Source organism: Ammospiza nelsoni, chromosome 5 (genome assembly GCF_027579445.1).
Source record: "Ammospiza nelsoni isolate bAmmNel1 chromosome 5, bAmmNel1.pri, whole genome shotgun sequence".
Classification (NCBI taxonomy): domain Eukaryota; kingdom Metazoa; phylum Chordata; class Aves; order Passeriformes; family Passerellidae; genus Ammospiza; species Ammospiza nelsoni.
Genome location: NC_080637.1, coordinates 39116040 through 39137864, shown reverse-complemented (window position 1 = coordinate 39137864; position 21825 = coordinate 39116040). Strand labels below are relative to the sequence as shown.

The 21825-nt window shown below is 37.7% G+C and overlaps 1 protein-coding gene across 1 annotated transcript in view; it reads right to left on the bottom strand.

Moving 5' to 3' along the window:
* The window catches only part of OTOGL (otogelin like), a 91602-nt gene extending 69995 nt beyond the window's left edge, over nt 1–21607 (bottom strand). Inside the window, exons 1-15 of the mRNA XM_059472559.1 lie at nt 21529–21607; nt 20531–20570; nt 19397–19445; nt 17252–17309; nt 15452–15550; nt 14663–14817; nt 11856–11977; nt 10496–10701; nt 7655–7782; nt 6918–7024; nt 4632–4738; nt 3811–3936; nt 2997–3105; nt 2717–2763; nt 1208–1353 (exon numbers count right to left, since the gene is read on the bottom strand). Of these exons, the coding sequence (XP_059328542.1) occupies nt 1208–1353; nt 2717–2763; nt 2997–3105; nt 3811–3936; nt 4632–4738; nt 6918–7024; nt 7655–7782; nt 10496–10701; nt 11856–11977; nt 14663–14817; nt 15452–15550; nt 17252–17309; nt 19397–19445; nt 20531–20570; nt 21529–21607 (1578 nt within the window). The remainder of the gene's footprint in view (nt 1–1207; nt 1354–2716; nt 2764–2996; nt 3106–3810; nt 3937–4631; nt 4739–6917; nt 7025–7654; nt 7783–10495; nt 10702–11855; nt 11978–14662; nt 14818–15451; nt 15551–17251; nt 17310–19396; nt 19446–20530; nt 20571–21528) is intronic.
* Nucleotides 21608–21825: the final 218 nt, after the last annotated feature.

Below are 21825 nucleotides of genomic sequence, written 5' to 3'. Positions count from 1 at the left end.
TAAATCAAGCTGCTGCAACCAGAGCACAAATGCAGCAACACAGGAGAAAGAAACTTTGGCACACATAAAATGTAGTGATGATCTCTGATTGCAGATAAAAAGGACATAAATTCTCCAGTATTATATTACAATAATTTATAAATATCTGACAATTGAAAAATTGTGACCTATAAACCGTGTCACATGCATCATTTTAGTGTGCAATCCAGGCAGAATTTATGAACCTAAATACAGGACAAAAGCCAACACCGAATTAGCCAAAACCAAGCATCTCATGCTCCCCAGGGTCCCTCTGTTTTCATCCAGAAACTTTTCAAGGTGCCTAGAGCTCTACAAAAGGTTATTACCAGGGGCAACCTTATTTTTAGTGGATACCTAACCAACCCTTTCATGCTTGAGGCCACCTGAAATGCCTCAAGTATGAAATGGTTGGTTAGGTAGCCACTGAAAAATAATAAAAATAACACCTATGCAGGAGAAGCAGGTGCTTACAAGAAAGGTAGAGAGGCACCAGATCATGATCAAGCTTTTGAAAGGAGGATATGAGAGACAGTCCCAGAGTAGGGCATTGCCCCCTGCTGAGGTGTTCAGACATCCCCATCCTCAGCATATGGTCAGTGAGTCACAGTCTCAAGGCCCCTTCTCCTGAGAGTCTAACAGCACCATTAAATCCACTCTCAAAGGTAAGTACTCTTTATAAGCACCTTTATTCCTAAAGACTGTTGTTGAATATCTGCCAAATATTTTCAAACAAGTATGTGTGGTGCCTAGTCTCATGGATGGTTTTCTAAAAGACATTGTTCCAACAAATAAAATATGTTATAACATATCAAATAAAATCTAAAGCTAGCAAAAAAAAAAAATTCTTGCCTAAACAGTGATGTATTAAACCTACAGTTCTGCCAACAGCAGCTTTTCCAAAGCCTGACATCTGTTGGCGCCATAACTAAAGGTGTTTATACAACTTTGGTATGCATAAATGAGTAACTCTTTAGACTTGATCCCTCTAAAGTTGCTATAGCTTTTACAAAGGGCAGTATAACATGTAGCAACACAAACAATAACAAAAACAAGAAAGCTGTAAGATGATTTCAGTTTATATTTTCTACGTAACATTACCAAGTAGTTTACAGTAGAATTTATAGAAGATTGCCTGAAATATGGACGGACCTGATGGTTTCAACATTTCAAAAAAAATGTATCTTACCTGTCCACAAGGTGCTTTTTGTAAAGTGATTGTGAATTTGTTTTTTCCAGTGCCTTTTACCAAAATGTACTGGCAAATCCCAAGAAACGTAAAATGGCGTCCATCAAATGTTGTGAAATGAGAGCTGCCTGTGATGGAGCACTCAGCTTGAGAGAAAAAGTATAAAAAATGTTCTCTTACATAAGAATGTATCATTATTCTGCAAATCATGTAAGAGAGGAGAAAATAAGAAACTTTCTCACGATTTCTAAATATAAAACCCAGGCTGACTAATCCATCCAATAATAATGACATTTAGAAACAAATTACGCTAGAGACATCTATTTCCAACAGATATCATCTCATAAAGGGCACATCCATGGGCAGCACCTTTTGGTTCTAACTAGATGAGATGCCTGTGACTAAAATACAAGACTTTTCTCTTTACTACAATTCAGAAGTATCCTAGAATCCTTTGTCTTTTTTTTTTCCAATGACGCAGTATGAAAGAGGACCTCTTCTCCATTCTTCTAGGTATTATGGAACTGCTCGCTACCACTGGTATGAAGGGGATGCAGGTGTCATCAGGGCACACATTTTGGGGTTTTTTTCCAGTTCAAATCAGGAATGCACTGCTGAAGCAAATCTCCAGTTCATCCGCACTTACCACACTTTCATTCACACCATGGGATAACATCAGAGCACACAAACTAGATCCACTTTGGCTGCAGGAGGTGCTCTGTTGGAGCACATCTAACCTGCTCCCATTACTTACAGCAGCTCTGTCCCTAGGACCAGGCCAAAGTAATTGTAATAAACCCTTCATGAGTATACATAACACACACAAGACATAGGGAGTGCTTCTCAGTGGCAATTGTTTCATATTACAGATTCACATTGTCAAGTCTTGCTTAGCAACTGTTAAGCCTTATTACCTCATTCAAAGAGGGCTCCCTAATTTGTAAAAAAAAAACTTTCACAAACTTCATAATATAACCTTGTCTGAGGTACAGAACTATCAAGGGAGTTTCACCACCTGCCTGCTGCATGCTCCTCTGTGTAACTCATTACAGAGACACGATATCTTTAAAGATAAGGATGATTATTCAAACATGAACTGCTATTACAAGAGACAAAATGCAGTCAACAGCATCAGAATGATGTTTTACCTATTACTTACAATAAAGTTGCACCTGAAAGTGAAGAGATCCTTATACCTGGCCTAGGTACTGCACAGGCAATAAAAATACGCCATCTGTGGCAAATAACACTGAGCATAAACAAGAGATAGAAAACAAGAGGTGGATAGCGCAGAGGTAGGGGAAGCACGTGGGAAAAGGCAGAATGAGTATGATCAGGCAAATAACAGCTTCATTCCAGCTGGCCCACAGCTACTGTCAATATCCACCTGCTTAATCTTTCTTCCTAAACTGGCAGCCAAAAACTTTGGATCATATATGGTTCTGGTGTCTTCAGAAAAGTTTATCATTTTTGTCATGAAATGAGAAAAGAGTAATGAAATACAAATACCTGGACAATCATGATCAGTGCAGTTCCAAATGCCACCAACACAAATACTAAAAAGGAAAATCACACAACAGTAATAATGTTCAGATTTTTAGCAAAATAAGTAGTTTTGAGTTAATTAATATGCCTTGAATTCACACAGAATAGCCTGTATATTTTAGTGATACACAGGCCTCAGACTCTAAAACATAAACACTAACTATTGTTTAAAATTTGTGTGACTGTGTTAAACTAACTATGGACAGTAGTCCTTGGGAGATGAAACACACAGGCTTTCACATACCAGTTGCTACATTCTTGTTCAATTTTTGAGCCTACAGGGAAAGCAGTTCCATGATAAATACAAGGACAATTCGACAAAGAGATACAAGTTCCATTTTCCATAATGAGACCTGTTGGGAAAGAAGTTAATTAATGAGATATAAAAAAAATTAGCCAACCCCAGATCACTGCTCTTCCCCCATCTGACTCAAACTTTCCAATCTCCCAGGGGGTGATGTTATCAGTCTTAAACAAGGACCAGCAAAAACATCTGCCAAGTGAGTGCAGAGAGCTCAGAGCACAGCTCCCTAATAAGAAGTTGCCACTCTGTATTGTTGCTTTATGAAAAATGTCTGCCTTAAGCATGTAAAACTGTACAGACTCAAAAATGAAAAGATTCTGAAATCTCACTATCTTTAGTCTGTCTAGAACTAGGATGGTTCATAGTCCAGTCAATAATTTTTGTCCCATAGAGGTCTCAGAAACTTTGGTTTCTTGTACAGAGCATGACACATTCTGTTTAAGGAAAATTTCTATACATTTTTGAATAATTCAAATAAAGTGGACTAAATCTGTGCAATATCCTAGTGTAGGAAGCACTAGTAACATCTCCAGATTTTAACTGATATTGCATGCTGAGGCACCTTTGTAATCTAGATAAATGTTTATCACACAACAAAGGGAAGAATCAGAGTGACAGTAACAACATCTAGGGCAGAATTTACAATATGCATAATTTCCAGGCATTAACTTTAACCACAGTCTATTTAGACATCATTATGGTGTTGTATAGTAGCTTTACACATATTTTTTGAAATAACATTGACAATATTTACCATCTGGACAGTAACAGCCATCTAAACAGTGCAGATTACTGCCAAGACAATCCTTTTCAAAGGTGCAAGTTGGTGGACAGCAACTGATACAGTCACGGTGAACAAAGGTGTCTTCACACTTCTCAGCTACAAAAAAAAACCCATGGTATACTGAACATTAGTGCAATTTCTCTTTCCATGCTAGAAACTCCATTTCTGTCAAATAAACATTGTGCAGCTCTTCTGGTATAGATAGGTAATCAGATCAAGTAAAATGGGTGTTTTGGAGGAGTTTTAACTGATGAACTATGGGGAAGCTCTTGTCAATATTTAAGTCTCTCTTTAGCAAATCCTTATATTATCTCTCTAAAATAAGTTATAGCTTCTGTGACATTCTGTGAATATTTTCATATCTCAGCTAGTTCTAAGCCTTGTGCATGAGGATGAGCTGCAATTGATGGGTGGTAGTGATAACAAGGAGCTGGATTAACTATGTTAATTTTGTTATAGGGCCAAGAGAGGCTGAGAGGTCTTCTGGGACAAAGAGCAAGAGCAAATCTCCACAGATGTTTGCTCTTTGTCCTAGAATATGATCAGCACACATGATTTTTCAAGAAATCCACAGAAACATGAATTTTGTATGGATCTAAATCATAGCACAATGGAATTAAAATATCCCTTGAGCAAGTCATTGACTTTGTTGTTTGCCAGCAAGAGTGAAACTGGCTGATGAGCTTGAGTATCAGGTTTGAGTTCTACAAGGAAAAATGTTGTCAAGACGGAATATTTGAACTGAATACATGGGATATCTCAAAGGTTCATGCTTTTTTGAAGAGTCTTACTACAGGCAGGAAAGTCATCCCTCCAGTCCCGCACCGGGGACCCAGCGTGAGAACATGCTCTAGCGTACTCTGTCACTGCCCTGCAGTATGTTTCATCATCATCCACTCTGAAATGATAAAATAAGAGAATAATCAAGGAAAACAAATCCCATCTAAAAATTTCTGCCATGTGACATGGTACAGGATATTTCACGCATAGCTGACACCACTCAGTCATAAAGGCACACAGGGAAAATATAAAAAGGAATGAACTAACATTGTGGTTTTATCATTTGATCTCAATAAAAGTTATTTCATTTTAATATTACCACAATGAATGAAACCACTAATCTATTATTTTTAAAAAGAGTTACTTGAAGTGAAAGAGAAGCAGGACATTTGAAGACAATGGACAACTCAACAGTCTCAAGATCCCCATCTCAGGCTTCTCCATCCTGCATGGCATAGAAACTCTGACTTACACTTAAAAAGGGCATTCTGGTTCAAGTGAGAACTTCAAGTCTCCAATTGCCTTGAACTTAGATGAGAAGAACCCTATTATGGACTCCTGACCTTGTGCTGAAGTTCTCAGAGGCAGAATTATTATCCACTAAATACTGTGGACAGGCTCAGGGCAGCACAGCCTTGGGCAAAGACAAGATTTCTGCCTTAGTCTATACAGAAGAAGCTGTACAGTGCATTTTTACCAGAATCAAATAAAAAGACATTCATTAATATGTAGGCAAGTTCAAATTTTATTCAGATGTAAGTCACATACGGTGAAATACCACCAAACTTTTGTTACTGTGAAAGTCAAACAACTCACAACATTCGCTGTGGAAGATCTGGTGCCAAAATCAACTAGTCATAGCATGACATTTCTATTATAAGCATGTTTATGACAGATCAGCTGAGTTTGTCCCTTAGCACACCAGATCATGCTTCCAAAATTAATCGTCTTAAGAATATGTTGTATTGTGTTTGTATTCTGCTTTCAACACATCTATTATCAAATCAAACACCACTACACTCTTTGTTGCAGTGATCAGAGTCTCTCCAACTCTCCTCGTCTAATCCAATTAAATGGGTCTTAATAGAAAGAATACTTGGACTATACTATGGCCACACAAAAAACCTTCATAAACTGACACTAAGCCACAAGAAGAGAGGTTTCTTTATAAACAAAATAAGCCTAAATTAATGAATTTCTGAGACATAGAAACTTCAAGGTTTTTAACATTCACAAAATTCACAGCAACATGCATCAGATTGTTCACAAAAAATCCAACCCTCCTTAATACCACAGCAGTGATTCAATATCCTACTCGAAAAAAATTGGCTTTCATTATTCTTCAAAAGTCACAGTAAATTCCTGAGTTAGACAGAGACCATACAGAGGCAACTCATCTCTTTTCTGAGCAACACCAGTGTTTTCCTACAAACACAAATTCTTCTATCTTGACTCAATGGTAAATCAGAAAACCAAACATTCATCAAAAATTGAACTAATAAGTTGTAATGCATTATACTGAGGGATCCTTATGTTTAGTCTTGTGATCCTTTCTGTGTGCTTTTGATTAAACTGGTGCAGCTCTGAGAATTAAATATACTGAAAAAAAACCTCCTATTTCTGACAGTTACTTCTTCATTTGAAAACCTTACCAAAAAGAAAGTGGTACATTGCCCAATTATCCCTTCAATTACCAGAGTACAATTTTAACTTGAATGACTAGAATTAATTAGGATACAAAGTTGCCTACCATGCCAGCAGCTGAGGGGGTGTGACTCCCATCAAAGCAACCGAGTTCAATTTATTTTGGCAGCTCTGAATTTAAGTAAATGGCACCATTTTGTAAAAATTCTACTGATTTGAATGATAGTTGTTAGTCATAAAAACCAGTCCAGCTCTGTCTGACAAATGGCCCAACTCCTCCAGTATTGTTGATATTTCTTCCTAGTATCATCTCCACATAGTTCTGTTTCTGGGCCTCCAGATAAAAGTTTCTTGGGTTTTTTGTGATTAGCAACTCATTTTTGTCATGAGTGATTCTCCATGAATTTACCTTGCACTTACTTGTCTAGTGTTTCCTTGAATCTATGTAAGCCCTTAACAATCAAAATATCCCTTGTCAGGCTGGTTTTGTGCCCTTTGTCCCCACACAAATCACCCCCTGAGAAACCCTGTCTCTCATTTTAAACTTGGTTCTTCTCAACTTTCCACAATGTTCTTTCATTCTGGTCCCACACAAAAGACTGAGCATTCATTTCATGTGTCAAGATTAAATACACAAGAATTCAAGTACTTACCTGCAAAGATCATTCATGCAACTTGAAATGTAAGAATACGGATCTATACTTTCATGACAGCTGAGAAAAGGAAACTGTAGGAATATTTGGCACTTGAAGAATATGTCCTGAGCATTAAGGAGAATCAGTAAATGGAAGTTAGCCAATACTTTCTGAACAAGCATCATTCTCTTTAGCTTTGTCTCCCTAGTCTAAGGTCCTTTATGTCCCCATTAAAATTTGAGCATGGTGCTGTCTCAATTTACTATTATATCTCTTTCATTATTCTTCCTAAAATTTTTCCTCTGTGCCTAAGCCTTCTTGACTGCATGCTGGTCCTAAACCACCTGGGATGAAAAAGTGTGAAATGACAAAGAAAAATATTTTGTGTCAATGCAGTAGCTGACCTGCAACTATTTCTGCAGTATTTCACAATCTCTAAAATAATGAGGTGCAAGATGCCAGAAACTGAACCCAAGTTTGATGCAGTAATGAAGAGCTCTGCCAGCAGACTGGTGCCACTTGGCACATCCAATCTGAGCCTTTGTACTTTTAAGCTAAACGCATGAAGAATTTCAGGCACTCCCCTAGCAACAGCCCTGATCTGAATCTTTCCCAAAGCCTCAATGCATTTAAGGCCTTTTCAACATTGTGTATATTGTTAGATTCTTGTACCATCAGTAGGCAGTGAAGATTAAGAAAATACATGTATACATATGCATGTATCGATGTATATACATAAAATATAATTCCTTTACCTCAGTGGATTCTGCATTGGCTGAGCAAGGACTGGAAAAATCTGAGGCAGTAGGGACACAAGCTATATCATCTGAGGCTTGCACAGCCCAGCTATTTGCAAATTCAGCAATGTCTTCTGTATATTCACCTACTGCATAAAAACATTGGGAGAACAACAATAAAAACTTGTCAGCACAAACACATAAGACAGCTTTGAAAATTTTAGTAATGTTTCAATGTGTTCATTATCTCAATTATCTCAGATGATTTCTGAGGACAAGTCATAAAGAAAAGTAATATCTTTTTTATTTCAGGTTGCATTTTATACTACATTTAAATAAAAATACTGAAAAAATACATGACAAGGTGTCGGCTTGGGTTATTTTAAGCACAATCACTGATAATTTCATAGCAAATATACAAATAATGACAAGTGGAAGGCATTGAATACTTAAGAAAAATACATTTCTTTGAAGCAATTTAAGTCTTTCATCATGTTTCACAAAGGTCAGTTAGTGCTATTATGTCCCTCCTTTTCCCTGATTGCAGAAAAACACTACAACACACAGGCACAAGATGCCCAGCTCTCCTCACAGCACGAGCACAGGAGAATTAATGAACAAGATGCATGACTGTAAGTCATGGCAACAGGCTTAGATACAGGAACATACTAGAAGGTTGGCAGTAAAAAAACAGACACAAAATTCCCATATACTTGCAGCAAGAACTAAATATTGTATTTTCTCTACATTCTTTATTAGGTTAAAAACAGTATATTGCCTCCACTATGAAGAACCTGACAGTAAGTCTATACTATCTATAGACTTACTATATCTATATCCATGCATGGCTAGGAGACAAGACATTGAAATGAAATCAGATAGAGGGTTTTTTTCCACAGAGCTGTACTATAGAAAATTGAATCTAACTTCTAGCACAAGAAGTACAAAGTTGGATACTGAAATGTGGAAAGCCACAAAGCACACTAATGAGATACATATACTTGGATCTCCACAAATAAATGATTATAATATCCTAACCATCAGTCTGTTTTGCTTATGACTGAGAGAGAGACTTAAAATATTTCTTCCTCTCTGACAGAGTAGTTCTTTATGCAGAAAACCTTTCCCAAACACAAAAGGTTGGGGTTTAATCTAGAGATGAACCTGTTGTTATAACTCTGATTCTACAAGAACATTAAAAATACTTTATGTACATTTTGACATGGCTTGAAAAAAACGTTTAAGTCTTAAAAAATACCACATAATAAAATCATTGTCCTTGAAACAGTTCTATACACAGATACAGTCCATATTAAAGCAACACAAAGGTGCTATTAAAGGTGAAGATAAGGAAACAAAAAATGAGTTTGTTTTTAAACTGTATTTAGAAATGGAGTATTATATGCCTCTCAGCAGTTTATTTATTTAAGCATAACAAATAATGAGCATTTAGACTCTGGAAGATTCAGGATAGATGTAAGAGTTACCTTTACACTACTCAGGGAAGTAGTTTAGCTGGGAGAGAGAAATCATTATATCAAATGATTGATAAGATTTAGAAATTCTTAGAAAAATGTTGCAGCTTGGAAGGGATCTGAATTAGCAGTCTATTCTTTTGAAGATCTCAGAATTCCATGCTTTGTATTTGCAGAGTCAAGGCACCATGTTATACAACTGATTCAAGATTAAATTCATTTGGTTCTCAGTCGTTCACTGCAATAATGCTACCATGTGGGATAAAGAAAAATGCTACATGAAATGATCATGGTGAAAAAATTCAGTTCCAAAAATGAAGACAAGTATGAGCTGGAAATCTTTTATAACAGATAATACATCTAAAGATACTGAAATTATTGAATTTTAGAGATCACATGAATTCATTATTTCCTCCAAATATTATTTTTCTCTATTATTACACATCAGTAGACTAAATTGGTTATTAAACATACTGTACTCTGGTGAACAGAAGTTACTGCACAAAACTTACTGCTCTCATGGCGGAAAAGCTATGAAAAATCCATACTCGGGTAGATTTTTAAAGAATCTGCAAAGATACGTAGAGTGAGCATTCCTTCCTTAAGGAAGTTTTAAAGCTCCACCATCAACCATTAAAAAAAGGGAAAAAAGTTACTGTGGGATACCTTCTGTGACTTAAACACACGCAGAGTCATGGGGCTAGATTCTCTCAGCAGTTAATGATAACAAGTAAGACAATCTTATTTTGTTTGTATAAGAGAGTGAGAAAAATCCTCATATTTTCAAGCCTGTTCTTGTTAGGTTTTTTTTTTCCACATTAGTTGCAATAAGACAAAAGTCCCTGTGGAGTCTTCCCTATCTAGGCTACAGAATACAAGTTTAAAAAGTCATCTCTGCCTCAGACACAGCACAAAGCAGCTCCTCATTCTAGAGTGTAGTCCAAGGCCCTTAGTCCACCATACCAAGAAGGGGATACAAGAACTCCCAGGAAACACCCTAGAAATTTACTTATTTCAACTAGGATTTTTAAGATGTTGCTTTAAGAGAATGACTCAAGATGGTGCTCTTCCTCTCCATCTTTAAACACAGAGAAAACCATAAATATTTGTTTATGTATTTATTGTTTAAAGGCAATAGGATAAAGATACCCAAAGTGCTTAGCTGAGCAAGAGGTTTAAATGCACATACAAGTACTTTCCTGAACAAGGACCTTTTCCCTTTGCATCTTTAATGATGAGGAGAAGTAAAAGTAGAGTAGCTATACTATTTTACTGAAATAACTGAAACAGGACTGACTTTTTACAACATTCTATTTATACAGCATTGTATTTAAAGTGAACATGGAAAGTGTTCACACAAAGTAAGGGTAAGCTATTTACTTACTGTTTTGAAGTATCAGATCATCATACTTATTGCCATTAAAATTTCCACAAAGGCCACAAGGTTTTCCCTTATGATCTTCTGTCAGCTTAATATAAATACCAGAGTTGCCATCCCAAGCAAGAGAAAAACCAAAGGTAGTCTTCACAAGAATATAGTCAGCCAGTCTCTCAATGAAAGCATTTCCAACTGTCTGAGGCAATATTAATCTGGAAAAATATAGTGTACATCAAAGGTCTCAGATGAGATGAGGTTCATGCTAGAAAAATACCACATAAATCACCTCTAACTCAACAAGCACTTCTTCCTGGGTGTGCACAGTCACTCCATTCAATTCTTCATCATGTTTTTACTATCTTATATTTACTTCTCTATGTCAAACATCAAGAATGAGTGCTTTCTGCTGTATGCACCTATCAGTTGTACCAATTATAGGCTTAAAAGAATAATGCATCTTTGCTTTCAAAGCCTGGCACACCGCATTGAGGAATGCTTGAGTTCATGAGCATGCTGCATTGGGCAAGAAACCACCACCAGCCCTTCTGGGCGCTGGGTCATCACTGGGTTAGACATCTGCAAAAGGAGGAGCTTGCAGTACAGAAAACACCCCTGACAAAAAAGTTGCACCTCTTCCTCCTTTGGGGAAAGACCACTGGACAATAATAAGCACAGATCTAATCCCAGTCTTCCAAAGTTGCTTCTGTTGGGTCGAACGTATCACCAGAGGTACCATTCTCAGATACTAAAGGCATTACAAAGAGGATGGCAAAAGCACCTCAACAACTTTCTTGAAATTTCTGTACTTTATCAATCAGTAAAATATACTTAATTTGCATAAAGGATGCCTTAGACACATCTTTCTCTTACAAAAAGAAAGGTAAATTTGGAGGTTTGATGTACCTCAGAGATATTTTGTGGAGTTTTTTTCCCCAAAGGGGCTTAAGATCTTTTTTTTAACCAATTCAGACTCATCTAGAAGATGATCATGTCTTATATTAGCCATAGCTACCAAGAATAAATAATGATTGACTTGTTCAAAATGCTATCTGGATGCACCAGGGATTAGCTGGGACTGCCTGACACAGACTTTGTCTGTAAAAAGAAGGAATAAATAATTGTTAGGTTACAGCTGAGAAGCTGAACACAGTCAATGCAGTGTATTCTATCCTCACTCGTGTATGACATCAGTACTGTCACAGCTGCTCACACTAGAGCACTATCAGCCCCAATACAGAACAGCAAGGGATCAGTAGAGGTACAGATCAAATTATTTTATCTGGATTGTGTAAGAATCCTCAGTTTCCCAAACTCCACTTTATCTTTTTCCCAATAAAATATTAAAACTCACCATTAGAACACTTACCTGATTCCATTTTTTCTTACTTCATGTCCTGAAATCATTATTTCTTCTTGGTTTGAAAAAAATAAGCTGATAGACCTATGACAAGTATATACTGAACCATAACAGTGAGGACTGTTATGAACCTTTGAGGGAAAAAACAGACACACAATAAGAGTAAACGCTTGTCTTCAATAATTTTGTACCATTTTTATTAAATTCATATATGATATTTCACATTTTTATGCTCCAAGTAATGAAAGAGCTTTAAAAATAAATACCTAGAATATTGCAAAGTCACAATTACAAAGGTATGCAAAACTCAAAGTTCACACTACAGAGTACTACTGAGAAATGCAGCAACTGTTTAATAGTGCATATCATCACAGGCCAGTGGTCTGAATACTGGATAAAGGAGTCAGGCATTTTACACTGACAAACTTCAGAGACACTGTAGTGAGCTAGCTTATAGAGGCCAAAGGTGGAGCTTGCTACTTGCACTGAAGAAACACCCCTACTTCTCTGTGTCTAGAGATCTGATCTATAAAACAGGATTACAAACCATACAGAACCTCAGTGTAATAGCAGCACTCTCCCTGCCAGCTGAGACTGGTACAAGCTGAACTACAGCATGGCCTCCTAAACCACTCAGGATTTCTTGAGATTTTGAAGAGCTCCCACAGATTACAGCAACCATCTAAGTTACATGGACCTGTTAAAATCCATTTTGCATTGGCTTTCCAGCCCTGCTAATGAAGAAAGGTAGACTTTTCTGAAGTGTGCTTTTCTCCACTATACATATGAGCCAGGGGATTGGCTTAGTCATATACCAATTTATCTTGCTCAAATACAGTACTCTAAGGACTTGAAAACTGTGGGTTTGTGCTTGAGCAAAGCTTACAGTTTTCATTAATCTCAGGGGGAATGAGCCACCCAAACCTGTAGGATGTCCTAGTGTGCTTCAAAAGCTCATGAGCTTATTTTAGACACCACTGAAGGAAGAGAGAAATGTGTTTTACATCTTAGATGCCTATCATTTCCCAGAATCAAATATAGACAGAGATTAAATTGCTCAAATATGACTTATGTTAGTTTGTGTGTCATCATTCTTTGAGAAGGATGGGAATTTCATTACCTATTTACTTGACAGTGCTGTTAAGCTAAATAAACTTGTAATTGGGAACATTTTACCAACATAGTGATGGAGGCTGTAAATGTAACTGTTTTGAAGAAAACATCTGTGAGTAAACACATACAGTGCTCATGAATACTTGAATAAATCTTCCTTGACTGACACTAAATCTGGAAGTAAAAATCAGTTACTGTTTCTCTGGCTGAAATAAGCTAGATCAGGAAAAGCATTCAGAGCTTTTACATGTATAAAGATAATCATAATTAAAGACAACATAAAAGTTATTAGACCTGGCAAATGGCTTCTATGTAAACCCATCCCAAGACAGAAACACAATAAAGGAAAATCAAAATAATCCTTATGTTTTCTTCTCCTCTTTTGGGGTTGATTATTAAAGCCAGAAGGACCATAATGTTAGGATTTGGCAAGGTTTTTGTCTCTCCATTGCCCAGTCTGTCTACAGTCTCACATTACTTATGACTTTGCTGAGTAAACATTTTCAGTTTTTAGTAAAACATGACATTTTTTCCAGCAATCAAATAGAACCTTCTCTCTTTCTAGAGCCACTGGAATCCACTGACATATTGATTCCAGATTTTAATATAGTCTTGGACTTTGCTACAGCACTTTCTGAAAACCTTTAAGAGGTCACAGCTGCATATAGAATCCAAATAATTAAAATGAAATTGTGAAAGGCAGGTGTAACAGTGTCTCTCTGTAACTTGAGTAGGTAGAAATGGCAGTTTTAATGGTAGATTTATCTTCACTAAGTGCTGTTATCTGAGGGAAGAAGAGGTCATCTGTTTATAAATGGAAAACAGTCCTCAGAGCAGAAATCAGCATCTAGATCTGCCTTCATGCCTAAGACCACTGTACACACATGGGCTCAAAATGAGGACCCCTCTTGTCGCCTCTTCCCTGCCCCATCAGCACCAAATCCCAGCCATTGTGAATAAGGTAACAGAATGATCTTGTATCCCCTCCCCACAGTAACCACCAGCCTGACAAATAGGGCATCTCTCTTCAAAGAGGGTATAGGTTTGAACTCTCCCTGACCCACAGTCATTAACCATGGATACTCAGCAATTTGAATAAATTACTAAAAAGAGTGCTTTCCATACATAGGTCAAGTTGAAAGCTTTTGAGTAGTTAATCTTCTCTGCATGACGTAGAGGTAATCCAAAATTAGAATGCAAATCCCTCGAGGGGACAAGATGGGGAGCAAATCCCATAGGCCAGGGATACAGATTCTCATAGCATGCCAATAGCTGTGAATTAGGGCCTAGCACGTTCATGTTCCTCGCTACTAGGCAAGTGATAGCTGTTTGCACTTAGCAACTCAGAAACTCAGCAACTCAATATTTTTTTACAGCCTGGTAGCTGAAGTTTATTAAAGTTTCTGGAGTCTTGTTTAAGACCCACTTTAGCTCCCACAAGGGAGAGAGCCAATATCCCATTAAGGATCGAAGGAGAAAGAAATACTGTTTTTAATATACTGACTCTTTTGATTATAATTACATTAGTATTTTGAGTTACTGCATGTAAGTTTAGGCTTTTCCAGAAGTTTCCCACATTTCCACAGTTTTATATTTAAGCAATTAATGCTCAGTTTGATACATTTACTGTCTGTCTACTTATTTTACTTATTTATTTTTATGTTTACTTACATACTTACTTCTAATGTATTTTACATACTTACCCAAACAGTGTATTGGGGCTCCAGAGTACTGCAGTCTTTTGCAAATATATAGGAGCAATTCCCTGGGAAGTAGTAGTAGATGCCATCAAATGTTTCAAAATGATACTGTCCCCATGATTTGCAAATCCCATCTCGGTCCTTGCCAGTGTTAGGTACTGGAGAGAACACACTGAGTTTACAAGAAGCGTGGTCATCAAAAACTAGCTAGTGCAAAAGATCGACTTACTCCTTCAACTTTATAGACAGTACTCTTTTTTAGTCCTAAGTCTGCAGTTTTAGCCATGTGCAATCATAATTAAATCTTTATTTGCTTCAGTGGAGACATTTTAATTACAAGTAGAAGCAAGGGAGTTAGATATTCTGCACATCCTGGAAGACAATTCTTGTTGATCCCTACACACAGCAGATTCCAGAAACTAGTTAAATTTAAATAGTAGGTGATTTAATTGGCAATAAACCACTGCTTATTAAAAGAAATGCAGTGGTTTTCGGTTATTCAGCTAACTTAAAAAAAAAAAATCTGTCTGGCTACTAGACAATACTAGACAATGGTCTATCTGTTATGGTATCTATATATCATTACAGCCCAAGTGCAAAATGCAGACATTTCTGATGTTGTTTTATATATGTCCCTAATAATGCATATAATTTTAATCCTCCTAGCTACTGGCCAAATTAGAGTCCTGCTACAGAATAATCACAAATATGCTGGTAACAGTAGTTTTTCAAAATCTGCATCCTAAATCTTCCTGAAAGCTGATACTAAACTATTTTGGCCCAAAAACTTACCAATTTGGCACCTGCTTCCTTGAGCCTGGAATAACTGACAGTCACAGTCACCTCCCTCTGTGCAGGCTGCTCCATTAAGGCACTCCTGAGGACATGAACCTGCAAGGAAGTGTTCCAGCCTTTTAGTAGATACAGTATTTTTCAAAGAGGTTGAGAGATCCTAGCCAAATTTTTTTATTGTTAAATCATGAGCTGCCATATTAGCTGAAAAAATTAACCAACCACTATCTCCATTTTTTAACATATGCTTAATTTAATCCTTCTTATTCCTTAGTTAAAAGAGAAGTAAGGTTCTCATTTGGTTTGAGACTTATAAACTAACAAAGGAGCAAAAGGTCAACCTCCTCCAAGCAAACAAAAGGTCAAGTTCCCATGTAAAGAAATCAAATCCCAGTCCTGCTGATCTCAAAATATACAGGACACAGATCATTCTAATTCCCTAAATTCAGCATCATTTATACATATATCCAGCTTCTCCCTCCTAAACCTTACTGCAAAGGGTACATTCAGTTTATGAACAGGCCAGAATATATATTTTAGAGTCAAAATCAGTCCTAAACAACCTTCCCCACATTCTAAAAAAAATAGTCAGCTAAAAGGTTATTTCTGCTTCAGAGGTGACTGGAGTCAGAGACTTTAGATTCCATGGGAATGGCTTATTTTATGTTATAATTAGTAATTTTTTCCAAAAGCATTAAATGATTTTATAGTCTTTTTGAAAGCTATGAACTCCTTGTCATTTACTAATCATTCATTGAGTTGGGTTTAAATCATCATTCCCCAAAACTAGAGAAGAAAGCTAGTCCCAAAGCAAAACTTCACCAGTTTTTTGCAGAGAGTTGCTTGCCTTCTTGGAGTAGGATTAAAACTCTACATACATTCAAAATTTCCAATGTTGCTGATGGGGATTAAAAAAGTGTTGCACAATGCAGGAAGTAAATGAAATAAACAGGCCCTTCCACTTCCAGTGAGGCACAGCAAAGCTGCTAGTGACATTAAATGGGAAAAAAAATGGGACCTTTACAGTAAAGGGACAAAGAAGATACCAGTGGTTAGGAATATCATCTGTCATTGTGAAAATTCCTTTCCATGCTTAGCTTTGAATTTTTTCCATTTAAGAACTGCTTTCCAAATATACATAGATACTCTGAAAATACCAACAAAGCAAAAACCATTGTTTCTATAACAGCCCTAATGGGGAAATCTTTTGCTGTTTTTAGAATTTTTAGTTGTAAAATTGCATATATTCATTTACATAGAAAAATGCAAAAGAAGGCACCTGCCTGGGCATTTTCTAAGAAGGATACCAAAATTCCAATTGAAGTTGCCTACAGTGAACTCTTCTGCAAAAATTTCTGTAACTTAAACCTGCTTTACATATTTGTCCAATGCTTAAATCCGTACAGGAGCAGCTTCATGCTCATTTCCTGAGTATTCATTTCCCTTTGCACAACCAGTTATAAGACTCTCTGATACACCTACATCCTCTGACAAGGCCAGAAAAAAAGTGGCAGAAATTAAAAATTGTTATAAAATTAAACTTTAAAAAAACCCCACAAAATCTCAAAAGATTGGCTTTCTTAGGTGTCCAGATTTAGTTTTTAAGGCCCTATTTGGAAAGTACCATTTTAACAGATTTTTTTATATATATATTTAACATGAATAAAATGAGAAAATGAGACAGGAGAGAATTTTGTAGTGGCACGAAGAAGAGGGCTTCCACAGCCCATGGTAACACAGAGGAGGGAGGCAGCATTTTCAGGGTTCTCTCCTCCTGCAGATGAGGGTGACAGCACTGACCTCCTGGTGGACTCCGCATCAGGGTCCCATGATGGTGCAACCGAGAGGCAGATTGAACCTGTCAGAGAAACATAAAAGCCAAATCAGGGTGTTTGTGGTTTAAAAATTAATTGACAAAACCTGAGGCCTTGCACTCAAACACTGGGTTGGAACTTTAAATACAGAAGAGTAATTTACATCTCAGCAGTGCATGGCACAGTTATGGTTGCTACTGGAGGGATTAGCAGCCTGGGAAGAAGAAGCACAGTGTCTTTTGAGAAGATTGGAGAAAGATACAGCTGCTATGTGAGATCACTACTGGCTTCTCATCCATGGCGTTCAGTTCCAGTGAATCACCAAGGTTCCACATGGAAAGTTTTGCATTTATGTTTGGAAGGAAAAGAAGGGGAGAGAGTACAACCTCCCTTTTTCATTTCACTCAAATACCCATTGTTGAAGGGCTCCCTCTATTGCTTCCACTCCCCTGACTCATACTCCATGCTGCACCCAGATCATCCCATTATGGCCAGTCTAGCTGCAATGGATTTTGTGTTCTCCTTGACATCCTTCAGAATTGCATTTTCGTTCATCCCAAACAAAACAGAAAGCAGATCTGCCTGATCTGCCTCCTGTTCAGAAGCAGGGAGCCTCACACTGTGAGGAAGCCTTGCATCTGGCCCAGCCCTCTGATATTGCAGCTTCTCACATCGCATTTTCCCTTCCAATGATCCCATTCCAGACTGCAAGTACTCTGGGGCTTCTGCCCCCACTAGACTGACTGGAAAGTTTACCAGGATTGAAGTGCTGAGCACTTCAATGTTTCCCACTTACGTTTATCCATGGCCAGTTTAAGTATCTTTCTTTATAAATCTGGTCCTTTTTGCTTAAATAGCTCTTCTTTCCTCTGTTTGTTATTTATTTCTTATCTGATGTTCTATGAAAAAACAGTTACCTTCTGCAGTTCCCACAGACTTAAGTGCCAGCCTTCAGCTGTACAACTAAGAAATTTTTTTAGTCTTTGCTTGTAAACTAATTTCTTTCTTCCCTCCTGACTCCACTCATTCTCCACATCTCAAGTTTGAACTGATGGATCTCAAGTTAACAACAATGTGCAAGGAACATTTTAGGTCTTGCCAAGGTCTCTTACAGCTCGCTTTTTCAAATGGAAATATGTTGTGGGATGCTTCCAAGTAGTACAATCTGTTTAAAATCAAACTGAAACAGATTTCATTGAATCACCACCTGGAAGGCCCCTGCACCAAAATCCCTGGTGCCCACGGTCCAGTGCTAGGTGCAGTGTCCCTTCCCTCCCTGCACAACAAGGCCCATTCCCATTTTTTCTGATAGCAACTCCAAGCCACCCGCCTCACAAAAGCTGCTTTAGGCCTTTGCGCTGTTTTGCAGAGCATCCTTGGTGCAATAGCTCTTCCCTGCTGAGGGCCCTCCGAGGACACCTCCAGCCCTGCTTCTGCCAGGGGCTCGGTTACCTCAGGGCAGTGTTTCACAGCTGCCTTTGACTCCCTAGCAGCACACACATCTCAAAGGGCCTTGGAGAAAATCACCCTGGTTCGGCCTGCAGGCTCCCCAGGACACCCTGAGGCGGGACCACCTCTGGCTTCCTGCCTACCCCCTTCAAAGGGCTTATAACCCCTGGCTGGGCTCCATAGCCCAAGTGTGTACAAGTGGGGGAACAAGATTCCTCCATTTAGGATTGAATTTCAGCACAACATTGCTGGGATGCAGCACTGAGGCAGCGTAGGGCCAGGGCGATGGGAACCAGGGCTAGGCCGGAGCCACCGAGGGCACCATGTCCAGGAGGGAGCCTTGCCAGTGGCACAGACATTGTGCCTCTCACAAACACAAACAGCTTTCCAGGTCCTGTTCACCCCCACAAAACACAGAGAACGACCTGGGTTTATTTCCCATGCTGTGTGTCAGTCGGCTTGGCAGGGTAGGTCCCTGCTGAGTGCTTTGCTGAGGGAGAGTGAAGGCATTAGGTCACGGCTCAGGTGGGGTGAGCAGGTGGGGAGTAGCTGCTCCTCCTCACTGTCCTCCTGTTACCGCAGCCCATCTCCCCACAAAGGGTCATTTGTAAGGATGGCAAAGGCCCAGAGCAGAAAAGGAGGAGGGTTTCCCCACCCTCCTTCTTTTGGAGGTATAACCTACCTCGGCTGTTACAAGATCTCTTTTCTGTCGAGTTGCATTAGACTCAGTTCTGGAAGAAAACAAAAGGGATCTTGTATTATCAAAGGTCCCTGGAGCAACCTGAATAAGCAAGTCCCCAGAGAGAAGTGTTTCTCTCTGATTACCATCACTTTATCAAAGAGGTCTTTCTCAGGTTAACATTTAAAAAGGTGATTCTTTTTTTTTTGTTTTGACAGTATCTCATTTTACAGAATTGGGCGGCACTCCAATCTCTGCTTGGACAGGGAGATACCTGGAGCTTTGGGGAGACATAAATAGGCAAAACAGACTTACACAACAGGATACAAAATTGTAAACCAGCTTCATATTTACTTCATGCTGCATGTCAGTGGCTACAAGTTCCCCGGAGTGTTGCTTGAATATACTCTGATGGTGCTTTTGATAGCAAGAGTTGACTCTCCAGCTGGAGCCGACTTTAATTTGTGATTAAGTTTAGAAACAAGAGCATCAAACTATAAAACACACTTAGTTCTATCAACACTTCATGATGGCATATCATTTGACATGCCTGTGTGTCCACTAGATGTATTAGAAAGTCATAAGATACACAAAGCTACGTCCAACTTGATGCCTCCATTGAAAATGATGGCATAGATCCCATTTAATTCAATGGGATCAGGAACATTGCCTAGTTTGGGTTTTGTTTGGATTTCAGCTTCTATGTGAAAATTAGTATTGAAAATGTTTACTTTAAGGCTGTATAGCACTTACTTTTCTGTGCTTCAAATAGCAGCTAGGATTTTGTCATGCAGTTAAAACTGTAGATGGATACTCATTTAATGTATTTTTCCAGTCATGAAATCATGAACTCATGCTGTTTTCATTCCATTATTCCTCTAAGCTTTCTCGAGACCATAGAAGTATCATTTTTCATAAGGACCTCCATTTTTCAAACAGAGGACCCATGCCCATTACGTAAATACTTGGGAAAGAGTTGTAAACATTCTGAAAGTGTGTTCTACATCCAATCTACATGTAAATGACATTTTACACATTGAATTCAAGGCTATATTTTGCTTTCTAGCTTTCACTGCATTGCATTTGCTCATTCTTGTTATGTTTGTAGGACTTGACAAATAAGGAATAAAAACTTACCTCAAAGTTCTTCTCAAAAGAGGAAGCTTGCAATAAGATCCTGTAGATTAAAAAATCACAAAGTTAAACTTTTTTTTTTTTTACAGCATCACTCTCCCCTTGGCAAGCAATGTCAAGTTTAAAACAACATTATTGAATTTTGGGGTTTAAGAATCCTGAGTTTTCCAGGGCACTTTTGTAGAAACTCTGTATCCAAGGAATGTAGAACTATATTCATTCCTTCCTAAGAATTTGATCCTCTCACACAGTCTTTACCTGCAGGTTTCATGGTTGTAGTTCTGGTACCTGCTACCATGAAGAAGTAAAAAGAGCTCATAGTTCTTTAGATGCACAGAACAAAAAAATAGAAGAGGTAAACAGGTAAACAGGTACACAGAGCTTTCCAGAGTCAAACCTCCAGGGTTATAATACTTTACTGACTGTTGCTTGTAAGACTGAATTGTAAATAATTTTAATGAGCCTGTGCTTAAAACAAGCCAGCAAATAAACAAAACCAAACAAAACCACAAAAAACTTTTTCATATTATATTAGAAATATTTGTAATTGTAGCAAGGAAACTATATATGAGATCCAGTTGCATTATATAGAAAGTAAGATGATTTCTATAACTAGAAGAGCAATTATTTACCCTAGCAGTCTAAAAATGTTTAAACAAACTTCAGGTGCAGTCTGTTCAAATAAAATCTTACCTTATTGAAAACCATGAAATGCTACTCATCTGACAATAACAGCAAGAAAGGCAAGAAAGTTAGACTTTGTTCATAAATAATTGTTTTCTAACAAATTCAGATGTAAAAAATGGCTCTTAAAAAGAATTTATATTTTGGTTTCTGCACCTGTGAGAGAGAATGATGATATATACTTGTTTAAATTGCATTTACAAATTCCAGCAAGGTCAAAAAAAGAAGATAGAAAAAATAACCAGTAATATTAAAATATTTAGAAAAATATTTGTAGAAATTAGGATTACCACAAAAGAATAGAATAAAATTCTTACCTTGCAAAGTGGACAGCAGTGAATGAAGCAAGAATATACTCCACGGTATCATTAAACTGAGCTTTCCTACAATGTTCATTTCAGTATAAGTTGGAAAAAGAGAATTTATCCAAATTAATGGCTTTGATTACAGGGCATCTTACAACTGTGTATTTCTACAGTGTGTTTAAATCCTTTAGAGGTTAGATAATTGGACTCATTACTTGAAATAATGCAATGTAAAATAGGAAAAGAGCAGGAGACATCAAGCTTGGTAGCTACATACAGCTTCAGGAGCCTTGCGAGTGTTGCGTACAA